At 41.7% G+C, this 27,784-nt stretch overlaps 1 protein-coding gene across 26 annotated transcripts in view; it reads right to left on the minus strand.

Annotated features, from left to right (window-relative positions):
• PPFIBP1 (PPFIA binding protein 1) overlaps positions 1-27,784 on the minus strand; it is a 324,575-nt gene that overhangs the window by 157,797 nt on the left and 138,994 nt on the right. For all 26 annotated transcript variants that reach the window (XM_033952602.1, XM_033952606.1, XM_033952600.1 and 23 more), the window contains 2 exons: positions 1,616-1,702; positions 1,410-1,523 (listed from right to left, as the gene is read on the minus strand). In XM_033952602.1, the coding sequence (XP_033808493.1) occupies positions 1,410-1,523; positions 1,616-1,702 (201 nt within the window). The remainder of the gene's footprint in view (positions 1-1,409; positions 1,524-1,615; positions 1,703-27,784) is intronic.

Genomic DNA, 27,784 nt, shown 5'->3' on the forward strand with positions numbered 1-27,784 from the left:
GTAGCACAGTACTGAAAGTTAGTCACTCCCCCACAGTATATTAATATTCACAAGCCCTGCTATTCATAGTACTTGAGAACACCATGTGCTAAGCAGCAGCTCCATGCCCCTAGGAACCCTCCCAATGGTCCCCCCTGCCTATTTTTCTCTCATTGCTATCTAACCCTCAAAACACTCGTTTAATTACACCTCCACCCTCCCATAGGCTTCTCGAAGGCCTACCTTAGTAATTCTGTATCTACTTGAGTTAGGGAGGGAGGCTCATAATATGACCTCATATTTTTGAATTCCTTCTTCCCTAAAAACTGTTCGATTCCTATCTACACTCCTCCCTCCGTATTTGTGGTTTCGGTGTCTGCGAATTCAACTATTTGCATTTTTTTGGCCCCCCCTAGTGAATCACCCCGTCCTGACCTCCCCAGACTTTACCGGGAGCGATCTTCCTACACAGACAAGCAGCCGGAGAGCTCAGGCAGCGATCAAAGTTACAGGAGGATCCGGAGGAGAAGGTGCCCTGTTCCTCACCCCAGCCCTGCGCCCTTCTGCCATGGTTCTGCACCTTAAGCGAGCCAGCCTGTGATGCTGGAAGAGAGCCTGCGGACTGGAGGACACAGCTCCGGTTGCCCTCACACCTGAAGCCCCTGAACATGCAGGTGGAGGTCCGCAATGCCACATTGTGCTGCATGCCGACCACCTGGACGTGCATGGACCTTACCTGGTGATCTAGTGGTGACGAGGGGTAGGAGCGATCTTCCTATGCTCCTGCCCCGTTCAAAGTCGTCATCAAAATGGCTGCTGTGAGTTCCAGTTGTAGTCTCGAGACTACAGGAGTGTAGGAAGATCGCTCCTGCCCCGTATCACCGCTAGACCACCAGGTAAGGTCCAGTACACAAGAGGGAGGTGGGGGTGGGGGTGGGTCAGAGTCGGCCCAAAAGTTATTTGCAAATTTTCCATATTCGCGCGACGGCTCTGCCCGTAACCCCCGTGAATATGGATGGAGTGTATATATTTCAGGTATTTGACCATCTTATCAAACCCTCCCATTTTTCTATAGGATAATATATATATATTTAGGGTAACTCTTAGCTCAAAGGGATTTTTTAATGCCAATGAGAGCAAAAGCTCACAAAGTGACATCTTTACATGAAATAGTATGTCAAAATCTGACTTGCTATATTTGACTATTTAAATTTCTTTGTCTCTATAAAACCAGGCAATCAAAAATGCTCTTGTATAACTGTATGTACAACAGATTAACAGCGGGTTCTCTAATTAATATTTACAGTACTTATTCTTGTTCTTCACTACTAACAAGTTCAACCTTTCTTAAATGTGAAACTAAATTTAGCATTGGCTTATGTTCGATAGGTACAGAAGGACCTTTCACTGCTTTGGCTTCCAGTTCGCACCTGCTGCAGCATTTCCTCCGTTGCATTCAGCTTCTCCCTGTGGTCTTCAAGGCAGAACTCCAAATCCCGGATTTTCTCTCCTTGAGCTTCAACTTGGTCAGTCAGTACGCTGACCTGCGAAGTGGAAAAGGCAGAAAAGCTATGTAGTGACTGAAACACAGGACCATACATGAAGCAAAGCACAGCTATCTACCAAGGTTACTTACCTGCAAGACGAGAGACTCCTTATCATTCTCCAAACGTACAAGCCTTTCTTGGTACAAGTCTCCACTGCCAGAAATATGGCCATTTGTCTGAGGGAGGAAGAAAAGTGGAAACATGTAAGTAGTAGTGGAAATGTATGAAAAGTTGCCTTTGCTTAATAGCAGACATCGAGACATATCTGGGGTGCTTGAATAGTTTGCTTTGGTGTTCTTTAATAGTCAAAGAAACAAGGCAGGAAGATGACCTCATTACTATGTTAACGCAAAATGGAACAATAAGGCCATTGAGTATTTCCACTGCAGCAAACAGCTGAGATGGGTAATTAGAAAAAAAAATATATGATAGAGATAAACAAAGAACTGGTTCATTCAAAAGGGAATGTGTGATGGAACATACTGAAATGTCCAACTTTTAACTCTAAGAAAGGCATTAAGACTTAGAACAGTTCTTACTGTGATACAATTTTTCTTTATACAAATTCTTACTTCTAAGTGGCACAAAACATTCACCATAACCTGTTAGTTCTTTCTTCCTATGCTTGGTTTACTGCTCCAAGTGAAGGAGATCTTAGGTATGTAGTCTGTCGCTTACATGTCTTTAGCAAACAAACATTTTGTACCATATTTCCCTTATCAACCTTATTTGACCAGGAAGTGTTTAGATTTGCAAATACCATGAAAAAGAAAAAGTTGATTCTTCAAAATAACAACAATAAATGCCATCGAATAAGTAAATGCAACAGTAAGAGAATAAAAGCCGTCTCAAGTTTACAAAGCATATCTCTCTATAAGCCTACTGTATGTGGGACATGGGATGTTCACATTTGGTTGAGTATTTTACAAAAAGCTCTGAACAGAGCCTTCTGCAAGTTTGCAAAACTGATGCTCCTACTCTATATGTTGGCAGCAAATTAGTGTGCAGTGGAGCCTATAAAAGATGATAAAGTCATGCACTGCCAAGAAAGAAAGCGAGAATAAAATAATATCATAATGCACATCATTCTGTTTGCTCATACGAGGAAAAGCTAAAGAGCTTAGCGTTCTTCAGCTTGGAAAAGAGATAGCTGAGGGGGGATATGACAGATCTATAAGTGGAGTGGAAAGAGTAATGTGAATTGATGGTTTACTCTTTCAAAAAGGTACAAAACTTAGAGGACTTGAAGTTACAAAGTAATACATGTTACACACACAGGAATTAGGGATGTGCAGTCCAAACAATTTTTATTTGGTTTCCCATGTCATTTATGAAAATATTCAATTTATTTTGGGTGCAATAAGAGTATACATGCTATGCATGCTTCATAGTGAACAGTCTTCATGAAGACATATCATTTGTGACGTGGGAAAAATCCCAAAATTCCAGGTTTCTCCCCTATCGTTTTGGGATGAAAAGACATAAAATGACATAGGGAATTTTGCCGATATTTCACATGCTGTTTCAAGTGGATATGCTCAACTGAACAAATGTATTAGAAAGACCATGAGCATCGACAATTAAAACCTCCATGATGATGAATAAATTGAAACTCAGCTGGAGTTGGAGGCAATTGGTAGCAGAGAAAATTGTTCGTTTGACGAAGTGAACACAGCAAAGTTTTATTCGGCAAATTAGTACGGACACTTTGAATCACCATTGAGTTACTTTATCTGGTCACGGCAGTACTAAAGAGGATTCAGTCCTTTGAAAAGACATTAATAAAAGATAGACATAAGATTGGGATAAGCATTTGTGGACATCTTATCTGGATTGGATCCATGATTGAATTATTTAATTGGATCATGCGCTCAAGCAGATGAACTACTGGAACTATGATAAATTTAGGTAACTGTTTACAACCAGAATCCAATTGAGGTAAAACTAGAGCTTATACTAGCAGTTATTGCCGTGGAACAGTTTGATGAGCACATGATTGAACTTTATATTTGAAGTAGCATTATTATTATTTCTTGGTGTGTAATGTATTAAAACAATATTTTTTTAAAAAGAAAAAGAAATAAAAGGACATTTTTTGTATATGAGTAATCTTGAGAGAAACAGCTTCTACGATCCACATTCATATGGAGATGCACTAAATTATGGCTGACCTGACACAGTTGAGAGTATTTTGTTTGAGAAAATATGAACATTCTGTGCAACTCTATCACCATCCCTCACTATACTTCTGGCTTCACATCCCTTGAAATTACTTTTACAATGTTAGTTGATCCTTCACAAGTTCTTTCAAAGTTCCTTACTCCTATTGTTCTGAAATAATCTTTTAATGTATCCGACAGATGTGTATAATTCATAGACCAAACCATTACTATCCCTGTGCTAGGAACTGTAAATAAAACTGGATGCTCAAGTGATCCCTACAAATACACATTAAAAAAAAAAGCCACATACGCATAAGAAAGACTTACCAAAGACAATGGAGCCATTCAACATAAAAACAGCTATACTGGGTTAGACCAATAGAAACATAGAAACAAGCAGCAGAAAAGGGCTATAGCCCACCAAGTCTGCCCATTCCAAGTATCCCCTCCCCTGAATTTACTCCCTTAAAGATCCCACGTGAGTATCCTATTTTCTCTTAAAATCTGTCACGCTGCTGGCCTTTATCACCTGGAGTGGAAGTCTTTTCCAATGATCTACTACTCTTTCGGTGAAGAAGTACTTCCTGGAGTCGCCATGAAACTTCCCTCCCCTGATTTTCAGCGGATGCCCTCTGGTGGTCTAGGGTCCCATGAGCCAGAAGATATCATCTTCTGACTCGATGTGTCCCGTGATGTACTTATATGTTTCAAACATATCTCCCCGTTCTCTTCTTTCCTCAAGTGAGTACAGCCACAATTTTTTAAATCTTTCTTCATACGTGAGATCCTTGAGCCCCAAGACCATCCTGGTGGCCTTTCGCTGAACCGACTCGATCCTCAGCACGTCCTTTCGGTAGTGTGGTCTCCAAAACTGAACACAGTACTCCAAGTGAGGCCTCACCATGGCTCTGTACAACGGCATCATAACTTCAGGTCTCCTGCTGACGAAACCTCTGCGGATACACCCCATCATTTGTCTTGCCCTGGAGGAAGCCTTCTCCACTTGATTGGCAACCTTCATGTCCTCACTAATGATCACCCCTAGGTCGCGTTCCGCCGTGGTCCTAACCAAGGTCTCACCATTTAGTACATAAGCTCTACGCGGGTTTCTCTTACCCAGGTGCATTAGCTTGCATTTTTTAGCATTGAAGCCTAGCTGCCAAGTAGTTGACCATTGTTCCAGCAACAGTAGGTCGTGTGTCATATTATCAGGTAATAAGCTTTTGCCTACTATGTTGCAAAGTTTGGCGTCGTCGGCGAACAGTGATACCGTTCCTCTAAGTCCTTGCGTCATATCTCTTATGAATAAGTTAAATAGAATCGGGCCCAGGACCGAGCCCTGCGGTACTCCACTGATCACGTCCGATGCTTCGGATGGGGTACCATTCACCACCACCTTCTGAAGTCTACCGCTCAGCCAATCCCCAACCCATGTAGTTAGAGTGTCTCCTAATCCTATCGATTTCAGCTTGTTCCGTAATCTTTGATGAGGGACGCTATCAAATGCTTTACTGAAGTCCAAATATACCACGTCCAGTGACTCTCCGGCATCCAGTTGTCTAGTAACCCAGTCAAAAAAGCTAATCAGATTAGATTGGCAGAATCTACCCTGGGTGAACCCGTGTTGGTGTGGATCATGCAGTTTTTCTTCGTCTAGGATTGTGTCAAGATTCTGTTTGATCAGTGTTTCCATGAGTTTACACACTATAGACGTGAGACTCACTGGTCTGTAGTTTGCCGTCTCTGTCCTGCAGCCCTTTTTGTGGAGTGGGATTACGTTGGCGGTTTTCCAGTCCAAGGGGACCCTTCCTGTGCTTAGGGAAAGATTGAAAAGAACAGATAATGGTTCTGCCAGGACTTCCCTTAACTCCCTGAGCATTCTGGTACATCTAGTCCAGTATACTGCTTCAAACAGTGGTCTGGCAGAAACCCAAGTAGTAGTAACATTCAACGCTCAACAAATAGTTAAGCTCTGGAACTTGTTGCCAGAGGATGTGGTAACAGCAGTTAGTATAGCTATATTTATAAAAGTTTGGACAAGTTCCTGAAGTATTGAGACAGACAGGAGGGAAGCCACTGCTTACCCTGGGATTGGAAGCATGGACTGTTGCTGCTATTTGGGATTCTGTCAGGTATTTGTGACCTTGATTGGCCACTTTTGGAAGCTGGATGCTGGGCTGGATGGACCATTGGTCTGATCCAGTAAGGCTATTCTTGTGTCTTTTTAAAGTCCTCAATATGTATACTTATGAAGAAAGGTTTGGGGGGAGGGGGGGGGAGATAAGATAGATACCTTCATGGTGTAAAAGTGCAGGAGGTAACACATTGGAAGGAAGCTCTGGAAAGAGGAGGCAAAGGATGCTGATGAAAGGGGACAGACTGGAGTAATATAAGGAAATATAATAAAGACTGTATATAAACTTAGTATAAAAGATATCCAAGGGAAAAGAAGGGATAGTACAGCTTAGTAGTTGATGTGGATGGGAAGACTAAATAGGCCATATGATCTTTATCTGCTGTCATTTTCTGTTTCTTCTTATCCCACGCCAAGCATTGGCTTCCCCAAAGTCTCTCAATAGGCTATGGACTTTTTCTCCAGGAACTTATCCAAACCATTTTTTTTAAAAGTCCAGCTACATTAACTACTGTTATTGTTGACTGAAAAAAATATTTTCTTCTATTTATTTAAAAGTATGTCCATGTATCTTGAGTGTCCCCTAGTCTTTGTACTTTTTGAAAGAGTAAAAAAATTGATTCAATTTTACCCATTCTATATTACTCTAAATTTTGTAGACCTCAATCATATCCCCTCCACCCACCTCCAGCTGTCTTTTCCAAGCTGCTGCTTTAGCCTTTTCTCATATGAGAAGAGTTTTATCTCCTTTATCATTTTGGCTGCTCTTTATAATTTTTCTAATTCTGCTTCATTTTTTTTTTCATACGAGGACAAGAACTGAATACAATAGTCAGGGTGAGGTCACACCATGGAGTGAGAAGGAGGCATTATAATATTATTGGTCTTATTTTCTATCCCTTTCCAAAAAATTTCTAGCATCCTGTTTGTTTTTTGGGATGCTGCTGCACACAAGGCAAAAAACTTAAGACTCATTGTCTACAATGACACCCAGCTCCTTCTCATGGGTACTGACTCCTAAAGTGGGCCCTAGCATCGGGTAACTATGATTTGGATTATTTTTCCCAATGTGCATCACTTTGCATTTGCCTACATTAAATTTCACTTGTCACTGGGATGTCCTGTCTTCCAATTTCCTAAACATGAAAACTTTTTTTTTTTTTATCATATCCTATCCAAACCATTTCTACATGTTCCAGATTTCAATATTACATATGATTTATAGCAATAGTCTTTAATGCAAGACCTGGGGACCAATGTCATTCTGGGTTGTTGAGGGGGTTGTTACTCTTACGCTCTCTACCCATGCCTGTGATAGAAATAGGGAAGTAAGTGTGTGTGTTGGGGGGGGGGGGGGGGGGTAGCAGAGAGCCGTATACTTGAAGGATAAGGTATTTTTCAATAGAAGAGAATGCATTTGGAAATGCCCATCTCTCCTTGAGGATACATCCAAAGACAAGTTTGAAGGGGGAACTGTAAGGTATGGATATCAATGACACATGTTCATGATAGGAGAATTTATCGTCAATAATGACACCCAATATTTTTAAAGATGTTACTAAATCCAGATGAATGTTATTAAGAGTGAAAGGAATACTCAAGCTTATTCCCTTTTTCTACGGGAAAAGTAAAACTTTTGTTTTTTGTATATTTAGAGCTAGCATGTTGGAATTAAGCCAGGCTTTGATTATCTCAAGTTTTTTGCTGATCACAAGTATTTCCTCTGTATTTTCTGGATTTAGGGGATGTGAAAGTTGAATGTCATCAGCATATGTGTAAGTAGTAAAGCCTATCGATTGACATAGTCTTAATAGGAGTGATAGAAAAATGTTAAACAATAATGGGGATAGAATGGATCCTTGAGGAATGCCATAATTAAGAGTATAAGGCTTTGATGTCATGTTATTGAAACTAACTATGGATGATCAATTAGAAAGAAAGGAGGTAAATCATTCTAGTATTGGATCACCGACACCTATAGATTTTAGTCTAGCAAGAAGTAAGGCATGATCGATGGTGTCAAATGCTGCTGACAGATCTAAAGGAAAGAGGATAATGGAGTTATGATGGTCTACGTGGTAAAGTATATTTGTAGTCAGACCAATCAGTGAGTACTCTGTATTGTGCTTTTTTCTGAACCCTGTCTGGTTTGGATGTAATACATTGGTTGATTCGACAAAGTCTGATAATTGATCAAATACTAATCTTTCTGTTAGTTTAGCTAAGAATGGAATAATAGCGATGGGGCGATAATTTGAGGCTTTCTCGGGGCTGGATTTATGATCCTTTATTATTGGAAAAATTGTTGCAGTTTTCCATGACAATGGTAATGAACTCGTGTTAAGGCTCTTTAAGATGAGAGTGTATGAAGGGGCCGAAACAGGGAAAAAATTTTTTTAAGATGAATGGAGGGATGATCTCTGATTGGGAACCTTTTATATTAACTCTTTGGAAAAGACGTTCAATATCGGCTAATGAAGGAAGATTAAAAGTAGAGCATTTAGCAAGAGGTAAGTGACAATTATTTAGAATATCAGTGGAATCTCCTGATAAAGTATTGTCAAATTTTTTCCTTATATCACTGATTTTTTTTTACAAAAATAGTTGGCAAAGTCTTGAGCAGTAAAGTTGATCTTGAGGTTATTGTCTTCTTTCTGAGAGATGGGGGCAATGGATTTCACAATAGAATAGAGAATGGAAGGATTTTTTGCTTTTGAGATTTTAGTGGAATAGTAGTTTCTTTTGGCACAATTAATTTTCATCTTGTAAAAAGATGCATGTTCTTTATAAAGTTTTAGATTTGTAGATTTATTTTGGTGCCATTTCCTCTCAAGGGATTTAAATTGTCTTTTGAGCAGGAAAAGCTCATCTGAGAACCAAGGATTTTGTATTTTGTGAGTGGAAATAGTTTTGGTGATTACCGGTACTTCGTTATCTAATAAAAATTGGATTGATGAGTTCCAAGCAATGAGCTGTTCTTCCAGTGTGTCAGTATTTATGTTTAGTGTTTTTGGGTTAAATGAAGAAAGGATATTTGTTAATTCTAATTTTGTATAGTCACGGTATGAAATCTTTTTGGATTGTGAAGCTATTTTTTTTTTTTTTAGTAAATCTTAATTGAAATGAAATAATGGTCTGACCAAGGAACAGGTGTAATGTAGAGGTCAGAATAGGTAAAGAATTGTGATTTTGAAATTAGCATCATGTCTAGAGTATGTCCTGCGGAGTGTGTTGGATCTTGAATTATTGATTGAAAATTCAGGGCATTGGTATGGGTTAAAATTTCTCTGGTGATAGGGTTAGTTGTTTCATCAAAGTGAATGTTAAAGTCACCTAGGATCAAGGGGTGATTTGATGAAGACCAGAAATCGAAAATTAAGTTTTGAAGAAGAGTTAGGTTATTTTGGCCGATAGATGGAATAATATATAATAAAAAATGTCGATTTTTGGATTAATATTAAGTTTAACTTGGAGAAATTCGATGGCGACATTCCCGGAAGAGCAATCTACGGTATTAACTAAATTGTTATGATAGATGATGGCTAAGCCACCACCTTTACGTTTGTAACAATGAATAAATACATAAGAATAATTAGAAGGAGAGATACATAAAGGACAACAGAAGGAGAGATAAGCTTCTTCGCTATCTGCTAGCCAGGATTCAGTCATACGAAGAATGTGTAAATCCTGAGAAAGAATGGTTTCTTTTATGAGATGGTATTTATCTTTGATAGACCTTACATTAATAAGTCCTAATTTTAAACATGTACTCTTTGAGGTGTCATTAGTGAGAGAATGAGGAATAGTAGTAGTTTCCATGAGATTAGAGAGAGGATGAGATGAAATAGGGATTTCGGTGATTACTAATTGGCGGAGAACAGGAGTCTTATGATTAGTGGGGCGAAGGCCCCAGAGCACTGGAATGTTAGAGGATTGAGAAGACATGCTAGGGATTTTAGTGAGGTTAACTGGGGATTGAGGGACTATTGTAATCGAATATACAGAACTAAGTAGTAATATATAAGTGAAAAATAAGCTTCTGGAAGTTTGTTGTTTGTTGATTTTACCAATGGGACCCAAATCAGCGTTTAAAATAAAGGCGCCCTCAGGCTGCGCACGAAGGAGTGCACTAAGGAGCAGTACCTGCTCCTTATGCGCGCAATGGCCCGAATTTGAAGAACATGAGCAGACCTGTCTCAGCGGTTAGGACATCCAAGTGCCGACTTAGGTGTTTTTTTTTTTTGATGTTTTTGTTTTATGATTATGCCCCTAAAAGTGTCCAGAGGCACTAGCATCCACTTTTTCTGAAAATACCATATGTATTTACACATGATGCTGCTATCCATATCTTGACCTGAATGATCCATATCACCCTGAATGATAGTCGAGCAGTTTAACTCTTTGGGCTTGTAGCCTAAATATTACCAAGCCTGGACTCTGTGCTCCTTGAAAAGGTCTTTTTTAATATTAGTTTAGAACAAGCATGAATACTTAGGGCTAGATTCACTAACCTGCCGATTGTGCCCGATCCATGGCCAATCTGCGGCAGGCCGACTAATCCACAACAGGTATTTAAATGGGGGCGATTGGAGGAATGCCCCCCTCCGACCACACGGATCGCTAGTGAGCGATCCTGAAGCATGTGCAGACCATCTTCTTTGCCTGTAGATGGTCTGCACGTGCTTACAAAAGCAGCAATTTTTTCTTTCTTTTAACTTCACTTTTGAGCCGTGGTTTTAACCCGCGGGTTAAAACCAAGGGCTTGCACTGTGGGGAAGGGCAGGAGAGTCGGGGCAGAAAGCAGGAGATTGGTGCAGAGAGCAGGGCAGTTGAAAAGAACCTAAGTGACTGGTCCTCAGCAGTCGCTTATTTTTGATCAGTCAGCCCAGTCGGTGTCCCTCATTTTTTTTTTTTTTGTGAATCGCTGCCTGCCTACATTTGAATGCCATTCCCCCTCATTTGCATGTGCGGCTTGGAGGATGATCGACCCCCTCATTTGCCTGCGCGGATCGGAGGATGATTGGGAAAGAGGTTAGTGAATCAGGTCGGAGGAAAATCGGGTCGCAAAGGGATCTTACAACAGTGCTTCCTCAGAGTCCATATACTCTCCTGGCACATCCTTTATTTAGGGGAAGCCAGGAATGTTTTGCAAAGTCCCGATGCAGAGGTAATATGTACTTTATCTTCTCTCAGAAGCTGAATTCCTACTAACAGACTCAAGTTAGGAGGTCAGCAAACCTAAAGTGTAGAAACAGATTGGGGAAACAAACTCTCTCTACAGCATATGGTGGCTAAGATGGAGTCAGCTATCTTCCAGAGCTCCAGCACAAGTTGCAGCCAATACCTCTGGGATCTGCTAAACACTCTGGGAGTTTGAGTCCACAGAACACACACAATTTACTCACCTTAGAACAATCTATACACTTGTTTTATACAAGCAATTGCACAGTGTGGGTTAAGTGCACGAGTTGAACAGCGTGAAAACAAACACCCACTACCACATGTAAAACAGCGTTTTGTCTATTAAAAAGGCTTTGGAAATTTTCCCTCAGAAAGGAAATGAATTTCCCAAAATATAAAATTAGTGTCAACGTATGTTTCTTTATTCTTTAGATACTGGGGTATCGACATATGTTTCTTTATTCTTTAGAAAGTGGGGTGCTATGCAAGTCCAGAAGTCTAGAGTGCCAAATAAAACTAATTTTCTCCTTCAAATGCATTATGAAAAGAACTATTAACCTTCCAGTTATAAAATGCAAAATAAGGAAAGGAAAACTGCAAACCAGGGAAGGCAGAATAATTTTCCAATATTACTAGAAAAGTTATCAGATCACCATGTGGGAGGGGGAGGGGGGGGAGGCTGTGGGGGTGTGAGCGGTCCTTCGGGGTGGAGGTGCGAGCGGTCCTTCGGGGTGGGGGTGCGAGCGGTCCTTCGGGGTGATGAATCGGACGTCGGGGGGGGGAACTATGTAAAAAAATTTATACAACGCGCTCACGCATATAACACGCATGGTTATGCACAGTTTGTAAAATCATGTATAACGCGCGCGTTATATGCGTGAAAATATGGGTACTTGTAACTTGGATCGGCCACTATGGAAACAGGATACTGAGCTAGAAAGACCATTGGTCTGACCCAGTATGGCTATTATTATGATCTACCTTTGCAGATTGAAAGCAAAAAGATCTCCAAAATAGGTCTCTAAAATTAAACTCTGCCTCAAACATAAGGATTACTATTTATGGTTGAAAAAGAGCCTGCTGTACTATAAAGTAAACTGTTTATAGCAGACATGGGCAACTCCATTCCTCAAGGACCGGAAACCAATCGGGTTTTCAGGATTTCCCCAATGAATATGCACTGAAAGCAGTGCATGCAAATAGATCTCATGCATATTCATTGGGGAAATCCTGAAAATCCGATTGGATTCCGGCCCTCGAGGACCGGAGTTGCCCATGTCTGGTTTATAGTGATGTAACAAAAAAAGCAAAGTTCAGTGCCATGGGAAAAAAACTTTGCTTTTTTTTGTTTTTTTAATAAAAGATAGATTCCTACCTTTATCAGCCATATACATTTATGGATATTGTGGATACTGTCCATATTGTTCACAAACCCAGGCAAAAACTCTAGGGTGCAAACCTAAGCTTCTTCATCAAATTGTTGAAAGCGCCCAGTCAGCTGAACACAGGCTCCATCCAAGATCTCTGTCCAGCCTTAACAATGGACCCACACCTTTGAAATAAATGTTTGTCAATGCTACTGTCACGGCTCCAGGAATGTAAATTCTTTACTGGAACTTGTATGAACACATCTTAGGAAAGGCCTCGCATGTCTGTCAACTGGATATGAAGCCACCATTTTTTTCATGTCCATTAAGAACTATTCGCTATGAGTTATAAAAACTCCCAACCTTGGACAAACAAAACTCACTGTACCACATTTTACAACTTTTGCTTTATGTTTATAGACGAACCAGTGTATATTTCTATGTAGGGAAATGTACTTAGTTCTATGTACAATATACGAGGGTGTGTGTTTTTTTTCCCCAAGCCCCCCTCCTGAGAAAAAAACAGCCCCGGGACTTGGAGGGAGGCGATAAGAGGCGGAGGGGGTGGGAGATCAGAGGTGGAGGGGGCGATCAGAGCATGGACCTTACCTGGTGGTCTAGTGGTGACGTGGGGCAGGAGCGACTTCCTACACTCCTGTCACGTGCAGAGCCGTGCTGTGAGTTCCTGTGGTCTCACGAGACTACAACACTTGCTCACATTAAATGCCATCTGCCATTTTGGCATCCAGTCTCAAGGTTATCTTGCAATTTTTCACAATCCTCTTACAATTTAACAACTTTGTACCATCAGCAAATCTCATTAGTTATTCCCATCTCTAGATTATTGATAAATAGGTTAAAAAGCACAGCCCCCTGGGAAATAACACTATTTACCTTCTCCATTGAGAATATCGACCATTCAACCCTACTCTCCATTTTCTATCTTTCAATCGGTTCTTTCATGAGTTACTTTGTCAAATGTTTTTTGAAAATCCAGATACACAATATCTACCGGCTCACCTTTATCCACATGTTCATTCACTCCTTGAAAGAAATGTAGTAGATTGATGATACAAGATTTCCCTTGACTAAATCCATGTTAGCCGTCTCATTAATCCATGCTTATATATATATAAAGAAGGGCGTGCAGATGCCGCTTTCAGCGCGGGGATGCTTTGCGGTTCTCGCGGGGGTGGGGGGGCGTTCGCGGGGGGTGGGGTGGTGGTTGCGATGCTGGTTCGGGGGGGTGCAATGCCAGTTAGAGCGGGGGGAGAGGTGATGGAGCAGCGCCGGTAGCCTCGGGGGGGGGGGGGGGGGGTTGGGTTGGTGGAACGAATTGTTCAAGTTTCCATTATCTTCTATGGGGAAAGTTGCTTTGATATACGAGTGTTTTGGTTTAAGAGCATGCTTCTGGAACGAATTATGCTCTTAAACCAAGGTACCACTGTATATATACTCTGTAATTTTGTTCTTTTTAATAGTGTCTACCATTTTACCCAGCAACAACAAACACTGGTCTATAATTCCCTAGATCAGTGGTTCCCAACCCTGTCCTGGAGGACCACCAGGCCAGTCAGGTTTTCAGGATAGCCCTAATGAATATGCATGAGAGAGATCTGCATATAATGGAGGTGACAGGCATGCAAATCTGCTCCACGCATATTCATTAGGGCTATCCTGAAAACCCGACTGGCCTGGTGGTCCTCCAGGACAGGGTCTGGAACCACTGTCCTAGATCACCTCTGGAGCCCTCTTTAAAAATCAGCATTACATTGGCCACTCTCTAGTCTTCCAGTACAATGCTGGATTTTAAAGATAAATTACAAATCACTAACAGTGCTGTAGAAATACATGAAAGAGACTTTATGCTCCACAAAGCTTATAAGACAAACAGGACAGATGAGAGACAAGAGAGTCATTTAATATAGGAAACAGAAAAATGATTGGCGTGAACATGAATATAATGGGTTAAGATTTAAAAGCATCAGGTTTTATAGGCAGGATCTGAATAAGGCTAGAGAAGATAATACACAGACAAATCTGCAGAAACTGTTTTCATGCTAGAGCTATTTGCCTCCCACCACTATTGTCCAATACTTAGCCTACGGCCTGCCACTGTTTCCCAAATCTTATGATTCACAGTCTCATACTGCCGTCAAAGTCTCACTGACACCTAATAGTTCCATTCCCATGTCAATTTCTGCTGCAACTTAAACTTCCTGCCTGGCTCTAGTCTGCTTTCTGCCATGACACTGCCTTTGCTTACAGGCCTGAAGGAGATGCCAGCATGCCAAGGAGATCAAATAGACCTAGGATGCTTCAAAGGAAGCAGGCAGGTAGGGGAGAATAGGGGGTATTTAAATTGGGAGCAGAGAGGAAGGGTGATCTGGGAGTGGGAGACAGGATTCAGGAATAGGGAGCGGGGTTTTATACTGGAAATATGTCCCACTAGAACAATGGCAGCAACTCAGGTATAATTCCCCATACCACCAAAAAATGCCATGCTGCCTTGGATCATATTGTAGATAGTTCACTAAACCAGCTTTAAGTAGCCTAGTGTAGAACTTCCAAAACTGTGGGTCGGAATCCCAAAAGAGGTCACAAAATTTGCTGTTGGAATCATGGCCTAGGTAGACTCTCCATAGGTACATTGTTATTCTGCATCTCTGGGGATGGGGAGCATTGTCACACAATTTTCTTTGGCTACAATCATGGGGTCAAAGGTATAAAAAGATTGGGAAGCACTGGTCTAGTGGTTATAGAAGCAGCAAAAGTGCCTGGGAAGCCAAGGTTCACAAAATATGTATAGCAGAGCCTGAGACTGCTGGGATGGAGGTGTGATTGAGATGAACAAACTGCTGGGGATAAGGTGGGGTGATTATAGCTATAACAACTCAAAGCCATCAGAGAGGCTAATGGAGGGAAGGAAGAACTGTTGGAGATTAGGAGGTTGAGTGGCGGTTCCTTTCTGTGCTGGGTAGGAGGGACACAAGTCCTCTTCTCAAAACTGAGGTTCTCTGCTACTGTGTGTTCTGTTCTTGGATCTTGTTATGTGGAAAATCGACCATTCACAGCCTAAACAATAAACAACAGATTTGCTGAATCATATTATAGGAGTTAGGCCTTCACCTAGTCTTTACAGAGATCAATACCTTTCACCTCTGAAATTCAAAGTCTGTGCCTGAAGCAGGACAAAACTTTGGCTCACTTCTGTTCCTACTGTGTCTAGACTTGTCATCACGTGTTCCACACTTGAAGGCTTATCTGGGGCACGCTGGTTCTTTCAGGCAACTTGGAACCCAAACATTCTGGGGGCTACCAGAAGGAGCCAAGGTTCCTGGAATTTTCCCTGAGTTCATGTCTAAATGATATTTCTGGAAGATCTCAGGTCATGAGGACGGAACAGGAGATGTGGAAAGCATCCTAAATTAAACTAAACCTTAGGCTTCATGGTTCCTGGCAACCATTCTCTAAGGCAGTGATTCCCAACCCTGTCCTGGAGGAACACCAGGCCAATCGGGTTTTCAGGCTAGCCCTAATGAATATGCATGAGAGAGATTTGCATATGATGGAAGTGATAGGCATGCAAATTTGCTTCATGCATATTCATTAGGGCTAGCCTGAAAACCCAATTGGCCTGGTGTTCCTCCAGGACAGGGTTGGGAACCACTGCTCTAAGAGACCCCATGCTGGTGGCTCATGGCTATCACTCTCTAAGAAGGGAGCATGCTGCTGGTTCCTGATCCTAAGTCCTGTTGGCTATGCTATGCCCAAACTTCTATCCTTCGAGCATGTGACAGAAGACTGAAGAGAGTGCTGGACCCAGACTACAGCTGTTCCAGTGCCAAGCTTCCTTCCAAACACCTTCAGAATTCCTGCTGCCCAAGAGGCATCTATCCTACACAGACCATGTTGGGCAGCGTCCCTGCATCTGTGCCAGAGCCCAAGCTGGCCTAGGGAGGACTTTCTCTGTGTGCACAGCTTGCATGAAGCTTTCTGTGCAATAGTGGGAAGTAGTTAGGAGGCCTAATTATTATTAGCCAGTAGGGTAAATATGTGGGTAACTTATTCCTTATACATTCTAGCCCATCTTTGTACTAAACTGTCTCATACCTAATTATTATTATTTGCCACTTACCATATAAATAAATTCTTTATTTTGCTAACACCGAACCTGGTCAATAATCCTGTTAGCACAGGGGGGCTGGATTTGGAGTTTTGGAGAGTACAGATAAATAGATAGAGAGATAAAGTGCTATCTAATATAATAAAATGCTAGGCCGCGCATGCGCACTCCCATCTGCGTGCGTCCGTTTTCCGTGAGATATAGCGACCCGCAGGTAGGAGTGCGCATGCGCGTTTACGTCACCAACCACCGATGCCTCCACAAGCCGGGACCGCAGCCACCGATCTCTGTTCCTCCAGCGGGCGGGCGGGCGAGCAAGCGGGCGGGCGGGGGGGGGGTGTCTCGGAGGAGAGGGATCGCCGCCGCTCAGCGCCCCCACCGAGGAGCCCAGCAACTTTCCGCCCCGGCTCTTAAACTGACCCGAGTCCTTTGCCGCCCCCCCTTCCCTTCCTGCGGGCCCGACTACCTACCCGGCGATTCAAGCAGCGTGTGCAGCAGTCTACACACGCTGCTTCGGGGCCTTCTACTGCCCTGATTTGCTCTGCCGCGTCTCTGATGATGTCATCAGGGACGTGCCAGAGTAAATCAGGGCAGTAGAAGGACCCGAAGCAGCGTGTGAAGACTGCTGCACACGCTGCTTGAATCGCCATGTGTAGTCGGGCCCGCAGGAAGGGAAAGGGGGGTAGAGGAAACGCTAATGCTGCTGTACAGGGAACTGGTGTGGGGGTGGGAAATGGAGGGGGAGGGAATGCTGCTTTGGCAGACAGACAGAGGGAGGAAGGGAGACAGAAAGAACTAAACTACTACAAATAATTTACCTTGTTTTTATTTGTTACCACAAGAAACCATGCATCCTGCAGGGTGAAACTTACTTTCTGAAGCATATTAAACACACAAACAATTTCATTTTGTATAGACTGGAAAATAACATTCCTACATTCAAAATTCACTATGTAATCTAAAAAATGCTTTCTGAACCCAGAGCCTTTTGTAAAATATAAGGCCATGGAAAAAAACACAAGTATTTGCTGACACATACAGCAGAGCACCCATTTTACAGGAATAAAAACTTATGGACTTTACATGTAAGAAGTGAGAGGTTAAGCAAAGTTCCCTCCTCAATCACTCCTCCAAAACCCGGATCCAAACAGCAATTAACTGACACATGCACAACTCAGAGCAGATGGTAATGCTAATAAGAAAACGTTTTGAAGTATTCTTGTATTTCCATGGCAATATACATGCATGCTCTTAAGGGCCACGCAAACCATGCCCAGAACACATTCCGTTCAAATCCATGTATGCTACTTGTACTGTATATATACATTAAATAGAACTTTAATGCTGATCTAAATATGCTTTACTTACACCAGTGGTTCCCAAATGTTTTTGGTTCAAGGCACCACCTTAGTGTGTCAGTAATTTTTCATGGTACCCCCAAGTCAAAAGAAATACCTAACCGTTCCCCACAATCATCTCTCTCCTTTTTTCTCCCTTCCCTCTCCCCACTCCCACCATGGTCTGGCATCTCCTTCCCTTCCTTCTTTCCCCCCTACCCCAATCTGGTATCTAATTTCCTTCCTATTGGTCTGCCTTCTCCTCTGTATCTTCCTTTTTCTTTGTTCCCTTTGTTGGTCTGGCATCCATCTCCTTCCTTCCCCCCTCCTGAAAAAAAATGGCTGTTTTCTCCTTCCCCCTTCTCCCAATCGGGTGCAGCATTTCTGTCTTCTACCCCTCACCTCCTCTCCCCCTCCCCCCCCCCCCCCGCGGGATCCAGTACCTCTCTTCCCTATGCTGCAACTTAAACACACAGCCTTTGGCAAACCCAGCAGCTTTCCCTTCCTCAACTTCCTGTCCCCATAGAGGTAAGCTTTTGGGTCATTGAAGACAATATATTTAAGCTCTGGTGGCCCAACGATTAAAAGCTGCAGCATGAGGAAGAGAGAGATGTTTCAAGCTGGTGGAAGGGAAGTGGGATGTCAAACTGGCAGCAAGTTTGCATCTTCCTCTGTGGTATCCCAGCAAGTTCAGAGGCTAGGGCACACAGTTTTGGAAACACTGACTTACACATATAAACATAAAATCGTCTCTACATCTATGGAGCTATTTAAAAAATTTTAATCTCTATTTAGATTCCCTGTCAATCAACCTGAATTAACGAAGAAACAAAAAAGACTGTGGGGTGGTCAATGGCCAAAAATAAGCGGTCCAACGTCACACAGTCAAGGACCTTGGTACCACAAAAATTGATAATGAAACAAGCAAAACAGGAGGAGCTGGGAGGTGCTCAGCAGAAGGAGAAGGAGACAGAAAGAGGCAGAGGAGGATGTTTGATTTTTCCCAGCCGGTCTGTGATAGGCTGGAGGAATGGAACAGGTGTTCTCCATGATGCAATTGGCTGCTTAACCTCCAGCCTACTGTGCTAAGGACCCCTGAGGAAGGCAACTCTGTTGCCGAAACACGGACTGTGTAGGGTCTATTGATTTCATGCACAGGGCTTGTTGATTTCACACACAGCACTATTTATATACTGTTGGCATCGGCCAGAGTTTATAGTATGACTTATGATATTGTATTTTAATATACACTGATTTTTTACTCCTACAAATCAACCTGAATATCCAGCAACAAATCCTGCAATTAAATCTCCATGTCTCTCTCCTGCCACCATTCCCCTCCAATCCATGCACCAGAACCAAACATTTTTTTATGATCCAGTTTTGATAGTCTAACAAAAACAGAAGACAAAAAATCCTCTGCAAATCACCAGCAAACGATACCACAACAAAGGAGATGAAGATTAATGGAGTAAACAAGAGATGAATTCATTGGGAAATTCAAGATGACTCGAGTACGAGTGCTCCTCCAGTACACCACATTGACAAGATCTAATTCAAAGAACCGTACAAATCATGACAAGGAGTCTCTGTATTGTAGAACAGTTCTAGAGCAGTGGTTTTCAGCTCTGTCCTCATTCGCATCCTGTCAGCTTTCAAGATACCCACAATGAATATGCAAGAGAGAGATCTGAATACAATGGAGGCAGCATATGCAAATTTAACTCATGTATGTTCATTATGAATATCCTGGAAACCAGACTAAAGTCCTGAGGATTGGGTTAAGAACCTACTACAGAAAGGCTCAATTATTACAACATATGGAAATGAAAGTGTTAAATATTTGTGTCTTTTTTTCACAAATATATCCTTGAGTAAGATTCCTTCTACTAAGCTAACCACCTTACCAATAGGAATTTGAGCCCTTGAGCTGCTGCATTCCAAGGTATCAAAACAAAATTCTTCATAATTTTAAAGATTACAAGCCAGGAATGTACAAAGAGATAGCAGCCTTGAAAGCGACAGATCATTTCCTTTAGACTGGTTACCCTGCAGGTACTGAAAACTATTTTAAAACAAACAACCAGCATTTTAAGAGGTCAGTGTGAAGGTCCCTTAAAAGCATCTCCTGTTATTATGCAGGAAACCCATTTGCTTCGTAAAACCAGATTCCTTCAACTAGGGTCACCCACACTTACTTGAGTCCAGCAAGATAAAAGTCCAATCCACCGTGCTACAATTCAAGTTTCAAGTTTTATTAAATTTTAATATACTGACCATCAACAGGTATCTAGCCGGTTTACAAGTTAAAATAGGACAAAAGTAGTACTAACAGGCCCACTTGGAAATTTCTTCCAATCTGTATACCTTATACTCTCGCTCAGCAAATTGTATATCTATAATTTTGCTTTGTAAATGTTTCTGCACTCTGTATTTCCTCTATCTGCACATTGTAACTCGCTGAATGTCCAGCTCTCTTGATTGCAAACCGCCTAGAAGTCGCAAGATTATGGCGGTATAGAAGAATAAAGTTATTATTATTATTAATATTTAGAGTGGGGACGTGAACATTGAGACTTTAACTAGAAACTTGGGGCCAGCAGTTTTCACATTCTAAGAAGTGCGAGTGTGTGGTGCAGTGGTTAGAGCTACTGCCTTGGCACCCTGGGTTCAAATCCCACATTGCTCCTTGTGATCCTGGGTAAGTCACTTAATCCCTATTGCCCCAGGTGCATTAGATAGAGTGGGAGCCCGCTGGGACAGTTAGTGAATAATACTTGAATACCTGAATAATTTGTAATACACATAGAATTGTAGGATATGTGTAATATAAATTATTTTTTTTTAAAAACAAAACCCCCCGAAGCAGCAGTGGCATTCACTGACCAGTTCAAGCATACACAACAACCAGCTTGGGAACAAACATTTAGTGACAGGATATTCAGTTAAAAGTTATAAAATGACTTTGTTAAGCTTACAAAAGAACAGTGAAAGGAGAGAGTCAAGGTAATTATTTGAAGGGGTTGTTGGGAATTCAGAGAGGGGATTGATAAAAGGCAGATATTTTGGTGGCGTCTTGTGAAATGCACAACCATGCAACCAGCATGTCTTTAGCTCTACCCTCAACAAGTAATCAATCAATTAAACTGGTTGTAATAAATGATTAATAAATAATGATGAATTAATTAGATGGTATTAGATTCATTAACAAGTGAGAAGTGTTATGCATTAAATTATCATAGATTTTAGAATTATTTTAATGACAAACAAGATAAAATTAAATTTAATTAATTAAAGATACTTGCTAACAAATTAAGAGAAGGGAAGGAGGTTTGGTATAGATTATTTGAAACCAAACAGAATACGGACCTGGGATGACATTTGTTATGGGAGGTATGCACTGAAAGTCTGTTTATCATGTACCTCCTAGTTCATTAAGGGGTCGCAGGTTAATTTAATTAAATTGTTTATTTAATTGATTAAAATTGCACAATGAATGAATTTGCTTCCAAAAGGTGAAACAAATGGCATGAAGCACATGTGTGATCACTATAAACAGTGAAAACAAAATTGAACAATTTCCTATAGCCCCATTTACTAGAGCCATTTTTCATCTTTTCTGGCATTCAGTTTTTATAAGTCAGCATGGGGATATCTCAGATGATCATAACCTATTTGTTTTCTACAGCTCTCTTAGGGTCATGATCCCATTGCTTTTCCAGTACATAGCTATCTGGGTTGGACTGTCTCTAGGTAAATGGAACCGGAGTTTCAGTTGCTATTGGGTTGTAGCTTTTGTCAGGGTACAGCTATGGGATCATTTCCTGCTGCACCACAATGAGGCTCTTCATTCAAGTGACTGGTTCACTTTCCTGGACACAACATGATCTGGAGAGCAACAATGGTGAAATCTTTTGAATTGAGGCCCTCTAGTCTACATCCTTTGGGGTGGACTTAAGGAGGAATGCTCAAAATTATGTGGAAAAGAGTGCCGTGGTACCCGAGTATTTCCACTCTCCATGCTTGATGTGAAAAACCAAACTAAATGCCACTTTCAGGCTGGAAAATTCAAGAGTCAGAGATAGGTCAGACTAAAATTAAATAATATTCCAGCCAAGTGTGCAATATACTGCCATCCTCCTTTAATGGCTGGTTAAAGGAAGTGTCAAAATATGGGAAGAGGAGAATAAGTGACCACTACTTACAAATGTGGAACAGAGATGCAAATCAATGTAACAGATGTACACTTGTACCTCATCAGAGAATGACTGTGTAAGAAAAGCTTATCTTGTTGCTTCAATGTTTTTATTCTTGTTGCTACATCAGAGGAAAGGGAGATTGGGATTTGTATACCGCCTTTTTGTTGTTTTACAACCACATTCAAAGCGGTTTACATACAGGTACTTCAAGCATTTTCCCTATCTGTCCTGGGGGGCACACAATCTAATGTACCTGGGGCAGTGGACGATTAAGTGACTTGCCCAGGGTCACAGGGTGCACCACTACACCGCACTCTCCTCTCTCATTCTCCTTTAGCATCTTAAGCAGGAAAATGAAAGCCACAAGAGATATCTAAACTGAGTAATAAAAAGTCCCCTTTTCAGTTAGAATACTGAAGAAATGTTAAGACACTATGGGGGTAATGCCTCTAAATAAGCCAGTTTTATGATTTATTGGAATGTAGTGAAGCAGCTTTCCTCAGGAAGGCAATTCACATAAACAGTCTGGGCTAAGCCAGAAGAGGAGGAGTAACTGAGCCAATGTGTGGTGGTTCACTTCCTCCTCCTGTTGCCATGCAATCTCTAAGGGAAGGGGGGGGAGAGCCAGCTCCAGTACAATAAAGGGAGGGGGGTGCAGAGAAAGGTGAGTGTGCCGTCTAGGAAGGTGGGAGAGGCTGCAGTTTGAAGAGAGAAATAGGAGGAAATTTTGGGCCTTGGGATGGGGATTCCTGTGCAAAAATGCTGCAAATAAAAAGCACACAATTGTCAAAAAAAGTCATGCAGAATGAATCCAGGATTAAGTTAATTCTGTTGGTTGTGAAGCACACAGTCGAGTCAGATTATTATGATCACCTGCTAATATCCAGAATAACTGCCTCTGGCAGCACGGACAGCAGCCAGACGCCGTGGGAGTGACTCAATAAGATGCTGGATGGTTGCTAGAGGTATCTGGAGCCATGCAGACTGCAATGCGTTCAACAGTTGCTGACAGGTGCATGGTGGTGGATCCAGTTGTCGAACATGTCGACAGAGGTGGTCCCAAATGTGCTCGATTTGGTTAAGGTCTGGGGAATTCAGAGGCCAGGGAAGTAGCTAGAAGTTTTGGTCACGCTCTGCAAACCACTCACGTACAATTCCGGCGGTATAACATGTCGCATTGTCCTGTTGAAACATCCCATCAACCACAGGGAAGACAGTCAACACGTATGAGTGTACTTGATCAGCAAGGATAAAGAGATACCCATATCAACTGAGAGTACTTTCCAGAGGTATCAAGGGACCCAGACCATACCAAGAAAATATTCCCCAGACCATAACACTACGGTCACAAGCTTGTAAACGTTCAACAATGGCTGCTGGGTGTTTGTTCTCAGAGGTTTCACATCTGACATGCCAATGTCCACCTGTTTAATGGAGCTCAAAACATGACTCTTTGGAGAAGGCAACCTTCTGCTAGTCAAGTGCAAGTCCAATGCCGGTACTCCTGTGCAAATTGCAGCTACTTTTTGCAATTAACCTTCGTGAGCATGAGTGTAGTCACCAGCCATCTGCTCCGGAGCCCCATTCTCAACAGGGTTCGCTGCACAGCTGTTTTGGATACCACTTCTGGAAGCCCCCTGGTTCATCTGGACGGCAAGTTGCTCCACAGTAGCCTGCCGATTAGCTCGCACCATCCTGCACAGCCAATAACCGCCTCTCGCATCGATGTCTCATGCTGCCCCACAGTTATCACATCTGATTGTCAAAAATGTTCTATTTGTCAACTCACAGTCCGGCATCCGATGATCATCCCTTTTTCAATGTCTGACAAATTGAGCTTTTTCTCCATGGCAGCCACGGTTGTTATTTTGACAACTTGATGACATCCCACATTATATACCCAGAAAGTGATTGCGACACGTGCATTTGTTCATTGGTTGTACGTCCCTGAAGTCAGAAGTAGGTGGTGGTCATAATAATGTGAGTCGATCGTGTACTAAGCAACTAGATCTTATCTTTTCATTGAGAGAATAAGCATCACAAACTCCAGTAAATTTCTGCAGCCTTTTGCATCTTAAGCATGAAAACAGCCCTGGGGAATCTATAGCAGTAGTAGAATCTCATTGGCTATTGAAGAGAGGAGCACAACCTGTATCATTATCTCTGAAAAGCAATTAATGGTAGCTATGACCCAAGAATACCCAGCATGGTTCAGCACTGACTAACTCAAGTATGACATCAGTCCAAGGTGACATACTGGCCATAGGTTGGACAATCAAGCACCAGTGAGAGGTTTCCTTGTGACAAGTTAAAAATAAACTAAGGACCTGAACAACTGCTTACAAAAGAATTCACTGTCAGAGAATGTGTAATAGCAGTTAGCTTAGCAGGCTTTAAAAAAAAGTTTGGACAAGTTCCTAAAGAAAAAGTCCATAAGTTTGATTATGTATTGTGAAATTTTTTATATTTTTTTAGCTGTTTGTATGCAATTCTATTGTGTATGTTGCTTTGTGCTCCGCCTTGATAAAGGCAGAATAAAAACAAACCAACATTATCGAGATGGACTTGGGAAAATCCACTTCTTATTTCTAGGATAAGCAGCATAAATCCATTTTATTCTTTTTAGGATCTTGCCAGGCGCTTGGACCTGGATTGGCTACTTCTGGAAACAGGCTTGATGGACCTTTAATCTGTCCTAGTATGACAATGCTTACGTTCTTATTGGTAACTAATTTTCTAGCTGCTGGGCAACCAGTTCAAAGGCTGCCGTATTCTGTCAGTTTGGAAGCATAACAAATTTGTGCCATGACATATATTCACTGCCGACATTGCATTACATAGTACCTGAGATTAGAGAAGCAGAAAATGAAAGACAGACCGAGTTGGTCCATGCTGGTGGAAGTAGGTGTCTAAGATTCTGGAGTGCTGGTGAGAAGAAACATAGGGCTAGATTCACTAAACTTACCAAAGGGATCCGATCCGTTTCCAGGCGACCGATTCACTAAAGACTCCCCATGCAAATGCTCTAATCAGAAATGTGTCCACAAGCAATCCCATGGATCACTGCAGAGCGTTCCTAACACATGCGCAGACCATCTTCTTTGCCTGTAGATCAGGGGTAGGGAACTCCGGTCCTCGAGAGCCGTATTCCAGTCGGGTTTTCAGGATTTCCTCAATGAATATGCATGAGATCTATTTGCATACACTGCTTTCAATGCATAGTGATTGGGGAAATCCTGAAAACATTACATTACATTACATTAGGGATTTCTATTCCGCCTGTGCCTTGCGGTTCTAGGCGGATTACAATAAAGATGATATCTGGACATTTCCAGTAGAATTACATTACAGGAGAAGAGTAGATTACAAGTAACAGTGAAGAGTTATAATACATTCAACATCGCAGCAGATATAACATAGCCACGGATTACAATAAGGAAGATATCTGGGCATTTCCCGTAGAATTACATTACAGGAGAAGTGTTAATTACAGGTAATAGTGAAGAATTACAGTACATTCAATATCACAGGAGATGTTACATAGCAACTGAGTCAATTTATAACTGGTGGAGAATAAGAATTACAATATATTCTAGATTACAAAAGATGTTACATGAGATGAGTCAAGTTTCTTCGGATGGAGAGTAGCATCATATGCCTATAAGTGGAGGTATATTTATTGTTTTGATGATTGCATGATGTTGGTTAATTAATGTTGATGATATGGACAGTAGGGGTGTTTAGTTTGGGTTGGATAAAGAGATTCTATTCCCAAAGGAATTGGTTGGGAACTCATTAGATGGCGGTTTAGATTGATGGGAGATATTTTTTGAACAGTAGTGTTTTTATTTCTTTTCGGAACTCTTTTATGTCTGTAATTTCGATCAGTAATTTTGAGATGTCGGAGTCAATATTAGCTGCCTGTGTCCCTAGTAGGTTGTCATAAAGTTTCTTACGTCGAGTACCATTGAGAGGAGGGTAGGTGAAAATGTTCTGTGTTCTCCTTCTTCTGGATAAGAGATAGTAGTGAAAGCGGTTGTTTAGGTAGCTGGATGCCGCGCCGTGGGTTACTTTGAATAGGAGACAGTAGAGTTTGAATTGTATTCTTGCTTTTATTGGTAGCCAGTGAGATTCTGTGTATGCTTTGGTAATGTGGTCGTATTTGCTGAGTGAGTATATGAGTCTGAGGGCTGTGTTCTGGACGGTCTATAGTTTTTTTATTGTGTTGATTGGGCAAGGTAGGTAAAGGCTGTTGCAGTAGTCTACCATACTTAGCACGAGGGATTGGACAATGATTCTGAATTGGTCTTTATTAAAGAATTTTCTTATTTTTCTCAGATTTCGCATTGTGAAGAATGCTTTTTGGATGATTTTATGGATTTGTGTTTGCATAGTGCAGCATCTGTCTAGTTGTATTCCCAGGATTTTGAGGGAACTCTGTATTGGGTACTTGATTGAGTTTACTTCCAGTTCTGTTAGGGATGGTTTTTTGTCCTTCTCTAGTAGTAGGAATTTAGTTTTGTCCGTGTTCAGCTTCAACTTATGATTTGTCATCCATTTTTCTACTGTTTCCATTGTAGTTTTCAGGCGTCCTGTGGAGATGGGGTCGTGGATGTCGAATGGAAGGAGGATGGTTATGTCGTCCGCATAGCTGAATGATGTTATGTTTAGGGCATCTAGGGTGCTGCCTAGGGAAGCAATGAATAGGTTGAAAAGTGTGGGAGAGAGGGGAGAGCCTTGTGGCACTCCGCAGGGGTTAGACCATGGTTCTGATAGTATTTCTTTTGACTTGACTCTATATGTTCTTGTTTTAAGGAAGCCTTGGAACCAGTTGTGCACTTTACCTGAGATTCCTATTGCGTCTAGAATCTGGAGAAGTATGGAATGGTCCACTAGATCGAAAGCCGCTGAGAGATCAAGTTGGAAAACCCGACTGGAATACGGCTCTCGAGGACTGGAGTTCCCTACCCCTGCTGTAGATGGTCCGCACATGCGCTGGTTCTCCTAACTTCCCTCTCGCTCCTTAAAAGGACTGACAGCACGGAACAGAACAAAACCTAAATCAGCTGCAAGAAAATGCAGCCTATATGTTGCCACTGAAGCCTTTCTATCTCTTCTTCAGATTGGAGTAATCGTATGGAGGAAAGCAAGTTAACAGTTCCTTTCTTTAAAAAGCTTTATTGTCGCGAGCAAGCGGTTTTAAGCCGTGGGTTTAAAGCAGGTTAAAACCACGGGCTCGAGACAATAAAGCAGCAACACTTAGTGTTGCAGAAATTGTGTTGATGCTTTGAAGTAGATAGTCCATATCTGTTGTCATTCCTTCTTTACTCCCCTACCTCTAGTCCCTTATATTCCCCCCCTGCTAAGTAACATATATGTGTCACCTGTATCCTATGTCTGTCTTAATTAGATTGTAAGCTCTTCGAGCAGGCACCGTCTCTTGCATGTATGTTGTACAGCGCTGCATGAGTTTGGTAGTGCTTTATAAATAATAAATAGTAGTAGTAGATAACATATTGTGCCATGACATATATTCACTGCCGACATTGCATTACATAGTACCTGAGATTAGAGAAGCAGAAAATGAAAGACAGACCGAGTTGGTCCATGCTGGTGGAAGTAGGTGTCTAAGATTCTGGAGTGCTGGTGAGAAGAAACATAGGGCTAGATTCACTAAACTTACCAAAGGGATCCGATCCGTTTCCAGGCGACCGATTCACTAAAGACTCCCCATGCAAATGCTCTAATCAGA

The sequence above is a fragment of the Geotrypetes seraphini genome, chromosome 7 (genome assembly GCF_902459505.1).
Source record: "Geotrypetes seraphini chromosome 7, aGeoSer1.1, whole genome shotgun sequence".
Classification (NCBI taxonomy): Eukaryota; Metazoa; Chordata; class Amphibia; order Gymnophiona; family Dermophiidae; genus Geotrypetes; species Geotrypetes seraphini.